The 19,421-nt window shown below is 36.3% G+C and overlaps 1 protein-coding gene across 2 annotated transcripts in view; it reads left to right on the top strand.

Moving 5' to 3' along the window:
* Positions 1-19,421, top strand: part of Ap1s2 (adaptor related protein complex 1 subunit sigma 2) — a 25,232-nt gene continuing 5,811 nt past the window's right edge. For both annotated transcript variants that reach the window (XM_038315997.1, XM_038315998.1), the window contains exons 1-4: positions 1-133; positions 2,194-2,372; positions 7,652-7,760; positions 9,454-9,591. In XM_038315997.1, coding sequence (XP_038171925.1) covers positions 2,194-2,372; positions 7,652-7,760; positions 9,454-9,591 — 426 coding nt within the window. In that variant the 5' untranslated portion in view covers positions 1-133. The remainder of the gene's footprint in view (positions 134-2,193; positions 2,373-7,651; positions 7,761-9,453; positions 9,592-19,421) is intronic.

Genomic DNA, 19,421 nt, shown 5'->3' on the forward strand with positions numbered 1-19,421 from the left:
AGACGGGTCCCCTCCCGGCGGCACCACGGCTTCCCTACAACAGCACGGGGACGGGGGCTTCCCCTCAGCAGCCGCCGCTGCCTCGGTCTCCGGGGCCGGCCAAGCTCCGCCGCGTCCGCGACCCGCGGCCGCCGTAAGTATCGAGGGGATCCGCTGAGGTGGCAGGGATGGGAAGAGGGAGAGATAGCCGGGCGCGCCCCCCGCCGCCCCGTAAGCGCCCCGACGACCCCACCCCGAGTTCTCCCAGGGCGCCGCGCCCCAAAACTCACTTCTGGCGGCGGTGGCGCCCCGCTCTTCACTCTGCGGCGCTCCAGTGATGCTGGGTCCGGTCTTGGGTTCCGCGGGGACCCCGAGGCACCTGTGGTTCGCCGATCGCCTCAAGTTTGGCGGGGAATTTTGGGGAGGGGCCGGGGGTGGCAGCGACCAAGGACTTGGCGCCCCTGGCGGGCCAGCGGATGCCATTGTCTCTGCTCCGCTCCTTGCCGGTCACCTCTCCTGGCTTTGGGCAGTGATGGAGTGTGGTCCCGGGAGGAGGGGAGGCGTCCAAGACTGCGGGACCCCAGGGATGCTGGACCGGAACCCATTCCAAGGCTGAGCCCATTGTTGCTTTTTGTTTTGTTTTTGTTTTAATACTAATCTGAAGAAATTTTTGTCCCGAGATTTGCGGCAAAATCAAAGCGAGGGAAAAGGAATACTTGTGCCAGGGCTTTCGTCCCATGTTAGCACATCATTTGTTTTAAGGAAAATGCGTGGTTTGTTCGTCCTACAAAGTGGTAGGGCGGATACTGGACCCTGCTACAGTTAGCCTGGAGCACACTCCCGTCGTTAGCAAACCCTCTCCTGGTCACCAAGATTTAAGAAAACCCAGTCGTTTCCTTCCCCAAGTTCTAGTAACGGTTTGCGTTGAATGTCCGAGTTGATGCTTGTCCTCTTCGAATGCCGCTGTCTTCAGAACTTACATGGGCGGCACTTGGCTAGCAATGAATTATATAGCGTGTTGTGTGTGGGTAATAGCCAATTTTAACTTTACTAAAGTTAAATGGCTACGCCATAAATTTCCGGATGTTTTCTTGATGCCTTTTTGGGATATTGCGAGGTGAATTTCCTGTTGAAATTTAGAGCCAGTTTGATTTTCTATTAGTTACGTAAATTCCTCTTCCCGATGTTCAAATTTAAGGTGGTGTAGTGAATTTTAAGAACCTGCCTTGGGGTCTCACTTGCACTGTCGCTTTAAAGGAACTTAAAAGGGTTAAAAGAGAACACCTACCTGAATTTTACCTTCAAATTAGCTTTACAATACAGCTTGCGTTTATCAGTTGAATTATAAAATACGTGCTTTAGAAAACTAGCCTGACCAACAGTCATGCAAATGCTAAGTAAATCCATACAAATTAGCTTCACTATAAAAACATACTAGAATCCAGCATACATTCAAATGTGTTCTTTTTTTGTTTTAAAATAAGTATTCTGTGAAATGTCTCAAAATTTTGTTTTCTTTTTTTTTTTAATTTAAGTATTCTGTGCCCTGTCTCAATATGAGTAACTGTTGGTTAAGCTTTTCAGACTTGCATTCTCTTTCATGTACATTAACTCAGTTCTTGAGGGCTTATTTGTGATAGTTGGATTTTATAAACGTGAAATGCAAACATAAAAATCAGGCTTTTGTTAAGAAGAATGTTTTGTTTGTGATTAGCATTCTGTTTTGCTTAAAATATGCTAGCATAAATTGAGGGGAGTGCTTTAACTGATGAGTAATCTGTCTGCAAGAAATTCAGCCTGAAAATACAATGGCCTCGGGATGAAAAACAGTAGGGCTCCTGTTTCCTAGAAATGTCCCTAAAGCAACTACCTGGTGTCTACAGTTGTCTTTTGATGCACAGAGAGTGTGGAATGTGTAACAAGGGAAAAAATGTTTCTTAAATTATCAGAGTTCGCGTTCTTCAAAATTTTCATTCGAGCTTACCACCTATTCTTATTGTCACACACTCTCTTCCACACTTACCTACATATCATTGTAAGAAGACCTTTCCAAAAGAATTTTCTGTTGTTATAACCTGCGTAGAAATGTTGATGGCTTACTAATCATTTGGCAGGGTGTTTAACTGTATCCCCAAAGCAGCTCTGAAAGCCATGTGATCTTAACAGTTTATCCTTGGTAATTGTATGTAATCTTGATTTTATTTATCTTAACAGATGCAGTTTATGTTGCTTTTTAGTCGTCAGGGAAAGCTACGGCTGCAGAAATGGTATGTCCCACTCTCAGACAAAGAGAAGAAGAAGATCACAAGAGAACTTGTTCAAACCGTTTTAGCTCGGAAACCTAAGATGTGCAGCTTCCTGGAGTGGAGAGATCTGAAGATTGTTTATAAAAGGTATCATTTTTTTTAAATTTATCAGAAAGGTGAAATCAAATGTTAGCATTGTTTCAGATGAGGACATTTCAGACTTTTCTGCTGATAAACAAGGATTAACAAATATTTAAATGAAATAAGTTTAAAGGAAAACTTTCCATTTAAAAATAATGGCTGTTTTGATTGCTTGCCTTAGGCTGAAGTGCTAGCAGCAGGGGAATCATTTTTAAATTAATTATATAATTAAAGACAAATAATTATTCATGCTTGGTCATTATTTTGGAAAATAGTCAATGGATTCATTTCATTACAGGGTTAATAGGGTCAGTATTTAAAAATTTTAAGTAATTTGATAAATTCAGGCATGCATAGACAATAGTATGATGATCCTTTCTCCCAACAAATCCATAAAGGTTTATTTATCAAATAATTGATATTTGGCATTTATTTTATCTGACTTTTATAATTAATCTTACTTATGAAGATTCTGGGCACATAGACTATTTCACTATACAGATGTTTAAATACTTGTGTATATACACGATCTCTTTGCTAGTAGTATTTATTAATTTGAAATAGACTTGTTGCTGTGGAGGAGTTGTGCTTAGATTTGATAATTTTACCAGGGACAGGTGTTTTTTAAAAAGTGATGTTGCAAAATAACTTGTAGGTTAGCTTTTTATACAGTTTCTTTTTCCTTAATGCTATGCATCTTTATTTTACAGAATGTTTTTTGAGGGAACATTTATTTCTTCCCCATTTCTGGTCCCCTTTGAATAATTTCCTGCATTTAAAATAAAAGCATTTCCGCATATAAAACACTGTCTTGATGGTGTGTGCAGAGAACAGTATGGAATGCTATGAAGGTGAAGAGAAATCATGTTTTCTGTCACTACATTCCAAGTATGGATGGATTTTGTGGTGGAGGAGGTGCCAGGGGAAGAAATTAGATTTATAGGATAGAAAAATCCTCCTAAATACTCTAGACTTATCTTTATTTCATAGTGAATTTCATCAGTTTGGGTGGATTTTTTATTCAATGTTTGGATTGGTACTTGTTGAGAAAGATCATAGAAAAATCACAGCATTTGAGAACTGGAAGATGCCTTAGAACAATCTACACAAACACACACACACACACACACACACACACACAGCCCAGGGCTTTTGCAGATCAGAAATAAGAACCCTGTACCCTGGCTCAATTGGCCTCTGCTGTCTGCACTAGAGATGGGTCTTCTATTTGCAAAACATGGTTATTGTTCAAATTTCAATTTATAAAAGATGAGAATTTGTAAATGGGTCATATACCAATGATGGACATGGGACTACAACTTAAGGTTTAAGTGTGGAGGCAATGGTTTTAAACAGGTGTGGGAAAAAATAAGGTTAGATTTGCATTTCTCAGAAGATTGCAGTGAAACCCTGGCTGGAGGAGTGAAAGGGGCTGAGACTGGCACCTGCAGGATCAGTGGAGGACTACATGATAATTGGATCCTGAGCTGAGAGGCTGGAAGGGAGACCTGTTACCTAGGGAAGTTTGAGAAAATTTGGTCACCCCCAACAAGCAGAGAGAGCAGCCAAGGAAAGAGGGAGTGGTGTCACCTCCACTTCTAGAGTTTGACTTATGGGAAGAGAGGTAAGCTAGGGAATTTAGTTAATTTGGGGGCAAGTTGATATGGCCATATTTGTTCACTTGGCTCTCTGATGGGATGTGATAGGCATAGCCGTGAAACTTGACGGTGAAAATTAAACTTTATGTATTAAATCACCAGCATTCTGGTGCAGGTGGAAGGGCTAAAGAGGGGCCCACAGATCGAAATGAGAAGCAAAGGAGTGGTGTTAGGTCAGTAGTCAGGAGCAGAGAGATTTGAGAGTAAGAACACTAATGCCAGCTGTTGCCTGAAGTTCAGTAAAAGTGAAGAGCTTTTTAGAATCTTCTAGTGAGCATTTCATGCATTGCCTGTTGCCAGAACATTGTCAGTGAAGTAGAGACAGGATTTTTAATGTAATGAAGTGAAGGTGGAAAGGTAGAGAAATTGAAACTGCATGGATAGAATATTTGGGAGAGCTTTGCCAAGGACAGAAGAGGTGATAACTGCCCATAGACCTGGATTCTGGAATCCTGGATAGGGTTTATAAAAGGTGTGAGAAGTTTAAGCTTATTTCTAGATAGTGAAAGGAGTCCCCCGTGTGGAGGAAGAAAATCCTAGCAAGAGAACAGAGCCCATGAATGGGCCATTCAGAGGAGCAGGTTGGAGCTCATACACTTGCCACTCAGCCTCTTCCTGTAGATCTCCCTACCTTTTTCAGAAATTACAAAAGAGAACTCCAACCTGATCTGATATTTAGATCAACGGTTTTTTTTTTAAATAAAATTTACATTTAACAAAAAGAAAAAATAATTTTATTGGGATGTTTTATATACAAAATGTAAAATGTTTTTCTGTAGGCTCCTCCTATTTCATACTGAAAACATCATCTACTTCAAACTTAACCATGTATTTTGTTATTATCAGGTGATGTGTTTTCCCTGCTCCGGCTGGAAGAGATAAGACCTTTTAAGGCATAGAACTTCTACTGAGTTCCTAATAAATTCTGCTCTAGCACTTTCAGTGTTTCTTTTAGCATGTGTTTTTTATATCGTCTTTGTTCATTTGTCCTGTCCACATTCTTCATACCTGAGCATTTGGCATACATATTTTCCCTTTGTGAGAGGAAGCGGTGGAGGTACAAGGGTAATGTAGTTGAGAAGACAATCTGAAAAATCTAAAGACTTACAATATTTTCCCATGTGCCATTACCTAGTTTTGTGACTTTGAATATTTTGATTTTTTTTTTGCTTTTGTTTCCTCACCTTTAAAATAAATGCTCCCGAATATCCACTAGAGACAGAACATTATATGCTTAGTTGGTGCAACATTTTATAGTAGAGGCAATTGAATTTAGGTCTTTTAAAATTAATTTTAAAATGCATCCCCATGTTACCAGCTTGAGAATTTGTTGAAGGGTACTTATTGATTTTCTTTACTAACAAAAGAAATTTTAACGACATACCAGTGGGTATTGAGAATAGTTTAGCTACATTCATGCACAGTCAGCTGAGATTTAGCTGACTGCAGAGAAGTCATGTGTTTTGAATATAAGAATAGGCACTTTCAGATGTCCTGAGTGCCAGTAATTAGAGTAAGCCCTAATCCATGGTGCTAAAAATAACTAAACATACCTCTCTTCTTACTAGTCTATTATTAATTTTACTAAGAGAACAACATGAGCTCATATTGAATTTTAAAGCACCATTTGGTCCTAAAGATAGGGAGTACTCTTCAGGTTTTCTTAGTAATCTTTTACTAAATCTGTATGGCATTTTTATCTCTTTCCCTTATCTCTTTCCCTTTCTCGAAGCTCTTAATATATTGCATTGAGCATATTTTAATTTTAGCCAGGTGCAGAATTATTTTAATACACTTCACAGCTGTGGTTTTTAATTGAAAATGTGGGCTCCAGGGTCAAATTTCTGTTCTCATCCAGTTACTCAAGCCTGGTTCTCCTATAAATGAAAGTAATAATGATATCTTGGTAGGAATGTTATGAGATTAAGATGGTAAAATATGCAAAAGCCTTCACTACCATTTAGCACCTCACGGATAGTGAATCTCTCTGTGGTACCTGCTATGGTACTTCCCCAGCTTTCTGAAGAGGTGTTCTTACCATGCTAATAGTTGTCTATTCACCTGGAAGAAGTAGTTCTTTAAGTTGATGCCTTTTCCTCATTCTTAGTGAAGTAAACATTTAGAGGAGATACTGGATTTGATTTCTAGAATGAAAAAGAAAAAACTCAAATACTATTGGAGGAGTTCAATTTTTTTTTTCCTTTTAAAAGTATTTTTGGCCAGGTGGTAGTGGTGCACGCCTTTAATCCCAGCACTTGGGAGACAGAGGAAGGCGAATCTCTGTGAGTTCGAGGCCAGCTTGGTCTACAGAGCTAGTTTCAGGACTGACACCATAGCTCCTGAGAAACCCTTCTCAAGAAACAAACAAACAAATGTATTTTTGGTTGGTACCTAGATATATCAGTTCTGCTTATTTTTAAATTCATGATTAGTATACTTTAAGACCTTCAACTATTTAGTTGATATTTAAATATCGTTTACTTGTAAACAAAGAGGCAATCTTGTGGATAAAAAAGCAAGGAGATACATACTGGATGCCTAACAGTAACATGGGAGACATTTGCAATAAAGAATATTACTCCACATTTACTATCAATAATCTCTGTAATAGGATTATTTGTTATTCTGTTCAGTTCATAAAAACAACTTGTATCTGTCTTTTGGTCTGACATTTTTAAATATGTTCCTTTAATCTTTAGTTTTCATAATTCAGAGAATTTCCTATATCAGTGTTTCTCATCCTGTGGGTCACAACCCCTTTGGCAACACTCTACCTCCAAAAATATTTACATTACAATTAACAACAGCAGCAAAGTTACAGTTATGAAGTAGCAATGAAAATAATTTTATGTTGGAGGGGTCACCACAACAAGAGGAACTGTATTAAAGGGTCGCAGCATTAGGAAGGTTAAGAACCATTGTCCTATATCATTTGTGCCACTCTGGAGATGCTATTGAAAAGCATGGATTAGGGAGGGTGGAGAGTTGGAATAGTCTTGCTTTTTAAATAGATAAACAAATCAAGGCTATGATGGGAACAAGAGGAAGTTCTTTGCTCAAGTTAGAGATGGTGCCGTTTTGTCTTTCCTGTTTTTACTGGGGATGAGGGAACACATTGAAATGTCTACTCTGAAAGACCACAGGCTTGCAGATTTGAGATTTCTGTGTATACATTATTCTTCAATGACATGTTCTAAAACAATGACAATATCTTCAATAAGCCCTTCAGTTGGGATATATTGACAGCTTGTTTTCTCCCAGTTTGCTTGTAGCTTGAATCAATCACACTGTATATTTTGTTCTAATTAAGTAAACTAAAGAAAAACTGGCTCAATTATATTTTTAAATGCTCAGAAAGCAACCTGAAAAGAAGAGCAAGATCAATTACTCCTTCTAAGAGACATGATTGAATTATTCCTTCTTCTCTTTTCTTTTTGCCTGTGTTTTCCAAAATTTCTCTTGTACATTTATTACTTTTATAATCTAGGAGAAGATGAATTTATTTTAAAAGAAGAATAAATGTAATTATAATAAGCATGAGTACTAGTACAACAGGACATGGAGAATATATTTAGAAAACATGATTATAGGGGTAACATTTTTTTCTGTGATTCTGTTTCATTACAGATATGCCAGTTTATATTTTTGCTGTGCTATTGAGGATCAGGACAACGAACTGATTACCCTGGAAATAATCCATCGTTACGTGGAATTACTTGACAAGTATTTTGGCAGCGTGAGTAGTAGTAGATTAGTTTTTATCTTGTCTCTGATAAGCTTCTTATTTGGGGATTCTAACTGTGAGGAGAGGCAGGACTGGCTATTTATTTGTTTGTTTGTTTGTTTGTTTATTTGGTTGGTTGGTTGGTTGGTTATAGTGATACTTCATTTGTATTTTAATAAATAAAGCTTGCCTGAAGATCAGAGAGTAAAACAAACCCACTGGTTAGCCTTACAGACCAGGCAGTGGTGACACACACCTTTAATCCCAGTAGCCACACTAGTTTGCCATAGAAACCAGGCGACAGTGGTACACACCTTTAATTCCAGCCCTAGAGAGGAATATAAAATGGGAGGAGACAGCTCTCAGACACAGTCTCATTCTGAGATTCCTGGAGGCAATATCACTATTTCAGACTGAGGCGAAGGTAAGAGCCAGTGGCTGGCTGCTTTGCTTTTCTGACCTTCAGGTTTTTACCTTCTGGGTTTTTATTAATCATGCTACAGTTGATTAGTTGGTTTTTCAAGACAGGGTTTCACTGTGTAGTCTTGGGTATCTTAGAACTCACTCTGTAGACCAAGCTGGCCTTGAAATCATAGGGATCCGCCTGCCTCTGCCTCCTGAGTGCTAGGATTAAAGGTGTGTGCCACCACCGCCCTGCACTGACTCTTATTTCTTGTCAGTGCATCTAGTCAACTTTCAGAATCTCTGGCCCGACAGATCTACTCATTTAATTATAATAGTGAGAATAAGTTTTAAAATAGTAAAATTGAGGGGCTGAATAAATAGCTCAGTTGATGAAATGCTTACCCCACAAGCATGGGAACCTGAATTTAACCCTAGTATGCACACATAAAAAGCCAATGCTGGCTCCTGCTGCTGCTGCTTTCTTTAAATTTTGTGCACGGTGTTTTGCCCGCGTGCCCGCCTGTGTATCACTTGCAGTCTTGGTGTCCACGGAGGCCAAAGGAAAGTATCAGATCCCCTTGAAGTAGAGATACGGGTGCTTGTGAGTGTCAATACAAGTGCTGGGAATTGGACCCTGACCTTCTGGAAGAGGGGAGACAGTGCGTTTAACTGCTGAGCCATCTCTTCAGTCTCTGACTTTGACTTTTATTTCCAGGAGGATGGAGACAGGTAGATCTCTAGAGCTCACAGACCAGACAGCCTTGCCTAGTCTGTGAGGCCTAGGTCCCAGTGAGAGACCCTGTACCTAAAAAGCAAGTAAATGACTCCCAAGAAACAACACCCATTTGCACACTTGTACACCAAACACACACACACACACACACACACACACACACACACACACACACACACACACTAGTGAAATAGAAAAGTCCTATTGCTGACATTAGCATTCTGGGAGTGTGAAGTATAGCTTTCAGAATCATTAGCAGCTTAATCACATTACTCAAGAAATATGTACTTAAAGATTGGTTTCTATGAGTGGAAAATTATTAGGTTGACTACATAGGGAGTGTGCAGAGCCAGATTTAACTTGTAGGCATTGTGTTGTCAAGTACTTGAGATTTGAAAATTAAAGCTTATTTAAATCAGTGGTGCTTAATCAGCAAGATTTCCATTTTGAAAAGAATTAAGATCAATTCAATCTGATCAGATTTTATTCATTACCTAGTAGTGAATAAGCATCTTTAGCTTAAGTTTTAACAGGCTTTGTTTGTCTCATTTTGCTTTTGCTCTTCAGGTGTGTGAACTTGATATCATCTTTAATTTTGAGAAGGCCTATTTTATTTTGGATGAATTTCTTTTGGGAGGAGAAGTTCAGGAAACGTCCAAGAAAAATGTCCTTAAAGCAATTGAACAGGCTGATCTCCTGCAGGAGGTAAGCTACTTAGGCTCCTGAAAAGAAAACAAGCATGTTTTGCTTTTGCTAGGGAAATCTCAGTCATCATTCCTACAAGTTTCAGAAATTACTTCAAAGCATGCTTGGTATGTAGTGTTCGTGTACAGTTTGACTGGAATATGTGTCAGTCACATCAACTCAGTTATCTATGGATGGATGGTTCTCTGTGGAGATGGCCTGCAAGTCAGGCTGGTTTAGACGACAGACTACTTGAATTAAAATAAGTAAATGAATATATAGATAAATAAATGTATATATTAAAAGGGGGAACAATTGGCCAAAAATAACAACATTGGAGAACTCCTCATCCTTTGTTTTGAATTACTTAAAATCCCCCCACCTTTTTCATTAGTGTGGATAATTAGGAGTTGACTGTGAGATTATGGCATTTCCTTTCCAAATTGGTTCATGTTTTCATTTCATGTCCATTAAGTGCAAATGTAGCCAAGCAAATGTTAGTGTTTTCTAATTGTGCTTTTTATAGAACCCTCTGGCTTTGTGTTAACAAAATTAACTTAAGATAAATTTGTACTTCTCTTTGTTCTTTTAAAATAACTAACCATGTTCTGTCAAAACTATTATAATATTCCTATCTTAACTTCCATATCCCAGAATATAGCAACTCCCTTTCTCTTCTAATTGCCTTCAACATCCTGAGCTAATTCATGTGTTTGATGCTTAGGTACAAAATTAAATTATGGGTTAAAACTAATTGGGGTTGTTACAATATAGAAAGTTTAGCATGAAAATGGGTTAGTAAAGAAAAATAGGTATTTTCACTAAGGTATATATACACACACAACATAAATGAATATTTGTGTCCCATGGGTTCATTTACTAGTGTTGAAAGTAGATTTGTATTCTTAGTTTATTTTAACCTTTTATTACATACTTATTGTGGTTTTAATTAGCAAAACAGACTTTAAATTTTTTTTCTAGCATTTCTGAAATGGCTAGCTTTAAAGGAATGACTAAGGGGAAGAGAATAACGACTTCTCTGTTAAAATTTCTTTACTTTTGGTCTCTATGGTGGAGGGAACACCTAGTGAATCCTCTATTAGTCAGCTGTAGGGCCTGCATCAAGTTGTGTTGATATCATCCAGTCTACAGCTATTAAACATGAGACAGTGAACTGTGTGTTTAATGCTGTTGTAGTATTTCAGTGACAGCCCCTCATGCTGTCTGCTGTTTGGTAGTCAAAAGAGCACAGATCTTTTCCTTGTGTGCACACTTTGCCATGGTGGCTTATTAATTGATTGCAAACATGTCATTTTGGAGGTTTGTAATTTTAACATCAGGTATGCTGACTCCAAGAGTACATTCTACTGTTATAATATTGGTTTTAAAGTTAGCATCTCTTTTTTGTTGTTTACTAATCAAAGTTAGGAGAAAAAACAATATCAAAAAAGGCGATTAGGTCAAACTGGGGATGTAATGGAGCTCAGTTGGAAGAATGTTTGCTTAGCTTGCATGAAGCCCTAAATTCAATCCTCTACTCAGCATAAACCAGATATGATAATATGTACCTGTGATTTTAGCACTTGTGGAGACCGAAAAATCAGGAGTTCAAGGTCTGGGGTACAAAGTAAGTTTTGAAGGAAGCCTGATCAACCTGAGGCCCCGCCAAAACATGACAAATAAAACTAACCAAAAGATAGGCCCCAGGATTAGGAATTAGAAATTATTCATATTTGAGTCTTGTCTTAATAATGTTTAATTATTATAGAACTATAATCTCTTGTGTTAGAACTTAGTATTTCTTCTGTTTTTCACCATTTTCTGGTTAATTCTTTGTTGTTGTTTTTTTTCTCATTTTTTTTATTAAAAATTTCCATCTCCTCCCCTCCTTCTCCCCCTTCCCTCCCCTCCCTTCCACCCATACCCCCACTCCACCCCTCTCCAAGCCAAAGAGCCATCAGGGTTCCCTTCACTATGTTAAGTCCAAGGTCCTCCCAACTCTTTTTAAGACATTTTTAAAGCCATTAAAGCTCAAGTTTTGCTTTTAATGTGTTCCTAGAGAGTAATGCTTAGGGCACTGATATCTTCTTGTTCTTGAGTTACGTTATAAGTGCTACTTGGAAATTGCTCTATGCTTTATAAGACAATGGCATAGTGTGTATTTTACCCTATGAGGGGATACAAAGCATTATTGTAGCAGTGTGTGCTATTTATTACTTCTTAGGCCTGAGGATATTCACTATTGTCATTATGAGTAGTTTGAACCCCTTATTGAATATATAGACTTATAGACAGTATTTTCTCAAAAGTCTCCTTGTTAAGATTTGTCAAAATCCCTAGGTCCATACTAACTTTCTAGATCTTCTAATTTGAAATATAGGAGTCACTTCGCCAGTGTCCTCAGGTGATTTAGCTGTCCTAGCCAAATGTATCCTAAAATTCGCAGTACAAGTACTAGGAACCTAATTTAAATGTCATTTTTCATGTATTATAACTTTTCTATTTAGTGTCAAAATCGTTATTTGGAGTATTTTAAGCACTAAATATAATTTTGAATTAACAGTGAACTTTATATGTTGGCTTAATAGTCTATACAAGTTAGAATAATTTTGATTTTATATATTTTTATAAAATTTGTGAAATATATATTCCTATTCTTAATTCTATTCAGAAAATTTATTAAAATTTTGCTTTTGCCCAATTTATATATATGAAATTAGGTAGTCTTGCATTTTATGGGCAAGCAGGGCAGATGTCAGTGTTTAAAGTAGATTTTCTTCTGTTATGCTACAATCAGTAATAAAAACAAAACAAATGTATATCTGAATAATAACTGCAAAAATATTAATAAACATTGGGGTTTAATAGTATATTTTTCATATTTGACATTTGTAGACCAATTCTGTGTTTAGACCTTTTGGTTGCATGAATTCTTTATTAGCTTTGAGAGGGAAAGCCCAGAAATTGGCCCATTATCCAATTTTTAATATTTGACTGTTAGAATTTAAAACATGTCATATCAAAATGCCACTGGTACTAAAGTTGATTTTTAAATTAAGATATGACATGCTGAGATTACTAAAGTTACATTCTTTATAATGCTTAGCATATTTCCCTCCCCACATACCTAGTTTTTGGGCGGTAAGGTGAGTTATATGATGCAGCTGAACTTATTTTATAACCACATATATTGATAATTCCCCTGTGAAGTCAGGCACTTACCAGTTTTTCTCTGCTCCTTAATTTTGTAGAGCCAGAATGAAGAATGGGGAGGTTTGTCTGAGGATATCTTATGATAAAGAGCAGTCTAAGACTTTAGTTCCTTTGACCCCCAACTTATTTATTGGTAACTATTACCATTTTTGTGGCATGGATAAAATGGCACTATGCAGAGATTGTTGCACGTGAGATGATTTCAAGTCCTTGCTTGATCTGTAAAGATCAAATAATTAAATATTAGGCATTGGGCTTGTTATAACCCTAGAGGTAGATGCATGATGGTGTTGATCAGCGCTTTGAGATGTGTTGACCTTTTTTTCTTATACTAACAGCATCATTTTAAATTTGTGGGGATTTTTTTCTTTTGAGCTTTGTTTGCTGTTGGTATTGTTTCTCACTAAAGTAATCCATGAAATGGAAAAGAAGTGAGGTGCCAAAAGCAAGCACTATACTCATGAATTTGCTTCTACTTGAAGATGGTCCACTTTATGAACAGATTCACTGGATTTGCAGATGTTTGTCTGACTCGTCTAGAAAGCAGTAGTCTATGGAGAATTACTCCTGCTAAAATTGATATATTTTAGTGCTGAGGCCTGCATGTAATATCTTAATAGTCTGCTATGTCTTTGTGAAAGTAATCAATCTGTGGGACTCCATAAAAATGGAAAGGTAAGAATCTTGAGAGAAAACTGATTTCTTTAAAGAAATGAGATTTTGGGGGGCTGGAGAGATGGCTCAGTGGTTAAGAGCATTGCCTGCTCTTCCAAAGGTCCTGAGTTCAATTGCCGGCAACCACATGGTGGCTCACAACCATCTGTAATGAGATCTGGTGCCCTCTTCTGGCCTGCAGACGTACACACAGACAGACTATTGTATGCATAATAAATAAATAAATAAATAAATAAATAAATAAATGAGATTTTTATAATAACATTAGGTAAATAAGTATTTCTTGGAGTATTTTATAACATGAAGATTTAAGTTTTTCAAAAAATTAAACCTTGCTAATTAAGAATATTTAGGCATGTTAGTGAGAGTCACAGATATTTTAATTGTTTTAAAAGCATAGATTTTTCAAATATATACAATATCATTTAACAGCAAAACACATTTTGTTATAAATATTTTTCTGATTTGCTTTAAGAAGACAAAACCCCTGTAATTATTTTCTAATTACCATTTATTCATGTTATAACTCTTAAGCCTAAACTCTTTCTTTAATTGTGTTAAAAGTTAAGGCTATAGTTATTACTGCAAGAGGATTTAAAGTAGTTCAGGGTCTGCTAGAAGAGACTCTGGAAAAATGAGGTTTTATTGATGCTTAAAATAGACAATCTAGAAGCGGGCAGATATACAAGGCATAATAGATCTCTAGCTTTACTTTTAGTGCCATACAATATGACTAGTGTCATTGGTGTCCGATTTTCAGATTGTAATCATTTTTATTTAGTCGGTGTTTTTCTTTGTTTGTTCTTTGGAACACCCCCCACCCCCATCCCCACCCCCCACCCTCGTTGTTTCTTTTCTAACTCCTAGTGAACCAGCTCTGGCTACTCTGAGCTCTTTGTTTCTTGTTTGTTTTTACAGTGCTTGGGGATAGAACTCAGGGTAGCACTTGTGCTAGGCAAGTCCTCTATCACAGACCTGTATTCTTAGCTCCACTTGGCTTTTTCTAGTCACTAAAAGCCAAAATAATTTAAATATCAAATTATTCTAAATTTGAAATCTTGAAACGATTTTTTTCACTAGAACCCAGAGTAGTATATGCAGTTTTATATCATAGGGCATACCAAGTACAAAACAAAAATTATTGAATAATATTTCCACTTCTGGCTTTGTTCTCTCAGTTTTTCTATTCTATGTTTTTTTAAACGCTAATCTTAATAATTGATTTCATGATCCCAGGTTTAGGACCTGCTAAGAGCATATTCCAAATGGTCAGTTTTTTTTCATTAAATAGTACTTGATGAAAATTTTAGGTTTGATGTTATACTGACATTGTAATTTGTTTTGTTACCACTATGCTTAAAAATTAATCCCCATAGTAGAAAAATTAGTAAATACAGGCCAACACACTAGAATATAATCTTATCCACCAAGTAGAGCCAATTAGATAAACTCATAGATTCTCCTGGGAATGAGGTGGGGCAGTCATGCACATTCAGGGTACTTTGGGCTATGCATGCCCAGACAAATTCCGTGTTGTTGAAGTGCATTGTGACTGGCATCTCCTAGGTAAAGACCAAGGACACTGCTAAATATCTTATTCTGCCCAGGACACACCCACCAAGGAATTATCCAGCCCCAAAAGTCAGTTGTATTCAAGTTAAGAAACCCTGACTTAATTTAACACCTTGAACTAAAATTTCATTTTCTTTTATAAACTGTTACATCTTTTTAATAGTATATGTCATGTTCAATATAAATAATGGTTGAAAATTAATCAGAAATGGAAAGAAGTAGAAAAAAACTTTAAAAATGTGAAAAGAACATATGTTGAAGAAAACATAAATGGCTATTTAAAAAACCTTCCTTGTGACTCATGTAAATTACCTTTGCCTGGTAACCAACAGCTGGGGAGATAGTCTATGGGTGCCTTCAGAACCTGGCCCACAGAAAGGCTTATGGGATGTCACTGAATAATCGAATTTCCTCAACAACAACTAGATCTCTTCACTTCTATTAAGGTAATTGAGTTTTTATGTGGAAACAAGATTGAATCTACCCTGCAGGCAGGCAGAACACTATTGAATTTTCTGCCGATTTCCTCATCCACTTTTAGATGTGATCATTTCTTGAAGAAAAAAGTGGCAAGAATTTACATATACAGACTTCTTTTTGTTACAAACTTTTTGTTCTGCCTCACACTGTAAATCTTGAACAGTTTGTATGCAATCCTGATTCTAAGAAATCATATGTTTAGAAAACTGTTTAAATTCAGGGTATTTGAAGGTAAATACATCTGTACTAGAATAAACTTAAAATATTTTAGTCTAAGCTAATTTTTCTGTTGTTTTATTTTAAAAGTATAATTAGATGCCAGAGAAAGTAATTTGTCCTTTGTATCTTATAATTAACAGCTTTTAGAGTAGCATTTTTAAGATATAATAAAAGTTATTCCACTTAATTTTTAAGGCAAAAATAATAGAAATAGATGAGTAGACTGGGAGGACGGAGCAGAGGCTCTGACTAAGTCAAGATGGAAAAGCAACAACGCCTTTACTAAGGGAGCACAAGTTAAAATGCCAGCTAGCCCTTCTGAAAAGTGTTTCCATTGTAACAGTTGTATTCAAGTTAAGAAACCTGACTTAATTTAACACCTTGAACTACAATTTCATTTTCATTTATAAGCTGTTACATCTTTTTAATAGTATATGTAGTATTCAGTATAAATAATGGCTGAAAAATAGTCAGAAATGGAAAGGAATAGAAAAACACTTTAAAAATGTGAAAGGAAGAACATGTTAAAGAACACATAAATGGCTTTAAAAAAACCACCTTGTGATTCATAGAAATTAAGTATAAATCCTTAATCTCGTATTTCATTTTGAAGGCATGGTTTTGTGGTGTCTATTTTATGATAAAACGTGTACTATACTTTTTGTCGCATTAGTTGCACATCTAAGAATTTTATCCAACTAAGAAATATAAATATATATATATATGTGTGTGTGTGTGTGTGTATATATATATATATATACATACATATGTATATGCACCAAGACATAGGCTCAACATAATATTTAGCCATTGGAATTTACCCAAATGTCCATTAGTGAAGAAAATTACAGCACAATCATACCTGCAATTGCTAACATAACTAAATAAGACTAAGTTTCTGTGTAATGATATGGAGAGATACTCAAGACATATGAAATGACAAATGATCAAGGAGCAGGATATTGACTCTATAAAGCTCCTCACTCCATTGTTCTAAAGAGAAAAATGAGCATGTAGTTAGTATTATGAATTTTTTGGTAGAAGAAGGCTACTGTTGAATGAGGGTTCACATTGTGTTGTCACAGATGGTAAAAACCTGAGCAGAATTTGCTAAAATAAAGGTTCAGCAGAGTAAAACACTTTGAGCTTTTTGTCCATTTTATACACTAACCATCTGGAGCAGCCATAAAGCTCTGGCTACTCATTAGTAACTTAATGGTAAAGAAAATCAGTAGGGGCCTGGAGAGCTGGCTCAATGCTTAAGTATGTAATGTATGTAACTCCAGCTCCAGGGTAATCTGACATCTCTGGCCTCTGCGGGCACTTGCACTCATGTACATACTTACATGCAGAGACACGTGCCTACATATAAGTAAAATAATATAAATCATTAGAAATATAATTCCAAAGAAAATCAGTAGAGGTTCTTACTAATTTACAAATGTTCATAAAGCAGGACTACATCATGAGCCCTATCATCTAAAAGGTGCCTTATGAACTGTTCTCAATTCTATTTTTAAAATTTATTGTTCAAAATGGATCTTAGTGAATTTACTCTATTGGGTGGCCCTTTGGAGTTTCTAACTCAAAGAATAGACAGACTTAAAATGTTGAGCATAAGAAGTTTGCATGCTTTGCCCCAGAATTCACTTAGGGTCAATAAAAAGGAGCATTGTGTTATAAAACATGAGACAAAAACTACTATTTTATAACACAAGAAGTATGAGCAGAAACTCCTTTAAACATTGCAGTAAGGTGATAAACTTGAAATCACACTTCCTTATATTTGCTTTTCACTAAACAGAAACCATTTTCTCTGAAATTCTGTTGAATAATCTTCTAGGTGCCAGTGAATCCAAAGCTCAGATGGTTGTTCCTCGTGGTACAGTCAATGTCACAGTTAGCCGTTCAATCCTGAATATCTAACACCATTAGCTTACTGAAGCATCTCTCAGTTCAACAGTAGTTAAGCCAATGCAATTGCTAGTTTAAGAGTCTTTAAACTTTCTTGTTAGTTTTATGGATGATCCATGTCATAAGCTTAGCATGGTGAATAACTAGGAAATTTCATGGTAGTAAGGTTTGTCTTTTTTTTTTAAGACAGATGGTTTTGAAAACAGATCGAAATTGATTCTTGTCTGCTATGTTTGACATCTTATGCCACACTACATCTAGTCTTTCTTATAGTTTGAGAATGAAATTATTCTCAGTGCAGAGGAAAGTTGAAAAAGCATATATATTGGGAAGGAGCTCATGCAAAGAGAGACGGCCATTAGGAATAAAGGGGAAAGTATGCTAGATTGAAAGGGGGGTAGGGATAGAGTCCGAAGCCCTGGTTTTAGGCAAGAAAACGTTCCCTTTGTTATAAGGTACTCAGGGAGTAAAGCTGGAGATCTATTTTCCTCATGAGCTAAATGAGCAAAATTGAGAAGGTTCTTATTTTCTTGGGCTTGAAAAATCTCATCTAGAGGTTAAGTCTCAACTGGACTTCCTAGCATCCTAAGGCACCTAAAAGATTTACTGTATATACCTTCACTTATTTTTGCACATTTTAAAGGCTATTTTTTTGTTGCTTTTCCAATGAAGAGGGGTTTCTTCCTATTAAGAACATTATTGACAATTGATGGGTACTAATTTCTTGTTTAAGAACAGTAATATGAACCTTGGCTTTAAAGACTAGTTTGACTTATTATCAACCATTTTGCTTTCCAAAGGGTAATTTAAAAAAATGACCCAAAACCTGTTACTTAAAAAGTGATGGCAATGCCTGAGATGGCCATATTTCAAAATTGCTTATATAGAATTTTTGTCCTTGTAAGTTTTCTCTAGGAAGGAATGACTGTATTTATTATAGTTTTTATTTTATTAAATTTTATTATTTATTCAGCCCTGTTGGAAAACCACCTTTCTCCTTCAATGTGCATAAACCTTTTCATTGGTTGGTTTTCATATGATATGATATTAAAGTTGAGAAATCAGAAAGTTTAAAAAACTGTAACATAAAGGCAAAGAACTGGTATTAAAATATAAGGTTATTTGAGACTTAAACTTTTCTTGTTCTCTCTCCAGAACAGAGACTATGTATCACAGCAAGTTTCATTGTGTATAAGCAAGCATACTAGAATACGAGCTGGAATACAGACATGCATCAAAATGTAGTAGGCTATATGAATTCAGTTTTAATTATAATTTTGTCAAGTTTATTATTTGTATTTAGGCATTATTTGGAAAGTTAATTGCATTTAAATCCCAATGGATAGCCCCTAATATTTCGTTAAATTGATGCTTTGTAGGAAAATTTTCCCTATAATAACCCATAATTGGGATTACTGATTTACTGCTGAGAGTCACTGACAAAGTGCTTTTAAATACAGTAAATCATTAATGCTGTTAGTAGAGAATTAAGACTTTCCCTGTGGAAATGAAAGCTTCTATAAGGGAATGAAGCACTGGGCATTTGTTACTAATGCTATGTTACTTGCCTGTTTTATCATTACACTATTCTAAATGGTAAGGGGGCAGCTTTTATAGTTCAACTTTAAAATCAATCTGGATACTGGAAAGTGCACTTAAGACCCTTGCTTGGGTTATTTGTCACTTTTTGGTGTGAGAACACCTAATATTTTGTTAGATATATTTGTAGGCACAGATATTTAACAAATTTGGGGGATTCCTTAGAATAATTTTGAGGA

This window comes from Arvicola amphibius, chromosome X, assembly GCF_903992535.2.
Source record: "Arvicola amphibius chromosome X, mArvAmp1.2, whole genome shotgun sequence".
Classification (NCBI taxonomy): Eukaryota; Metazoa; Chordata; class Mammalia; order Rodentia; family Cricetidae; genus Arvicola; species Arvicola amphibius.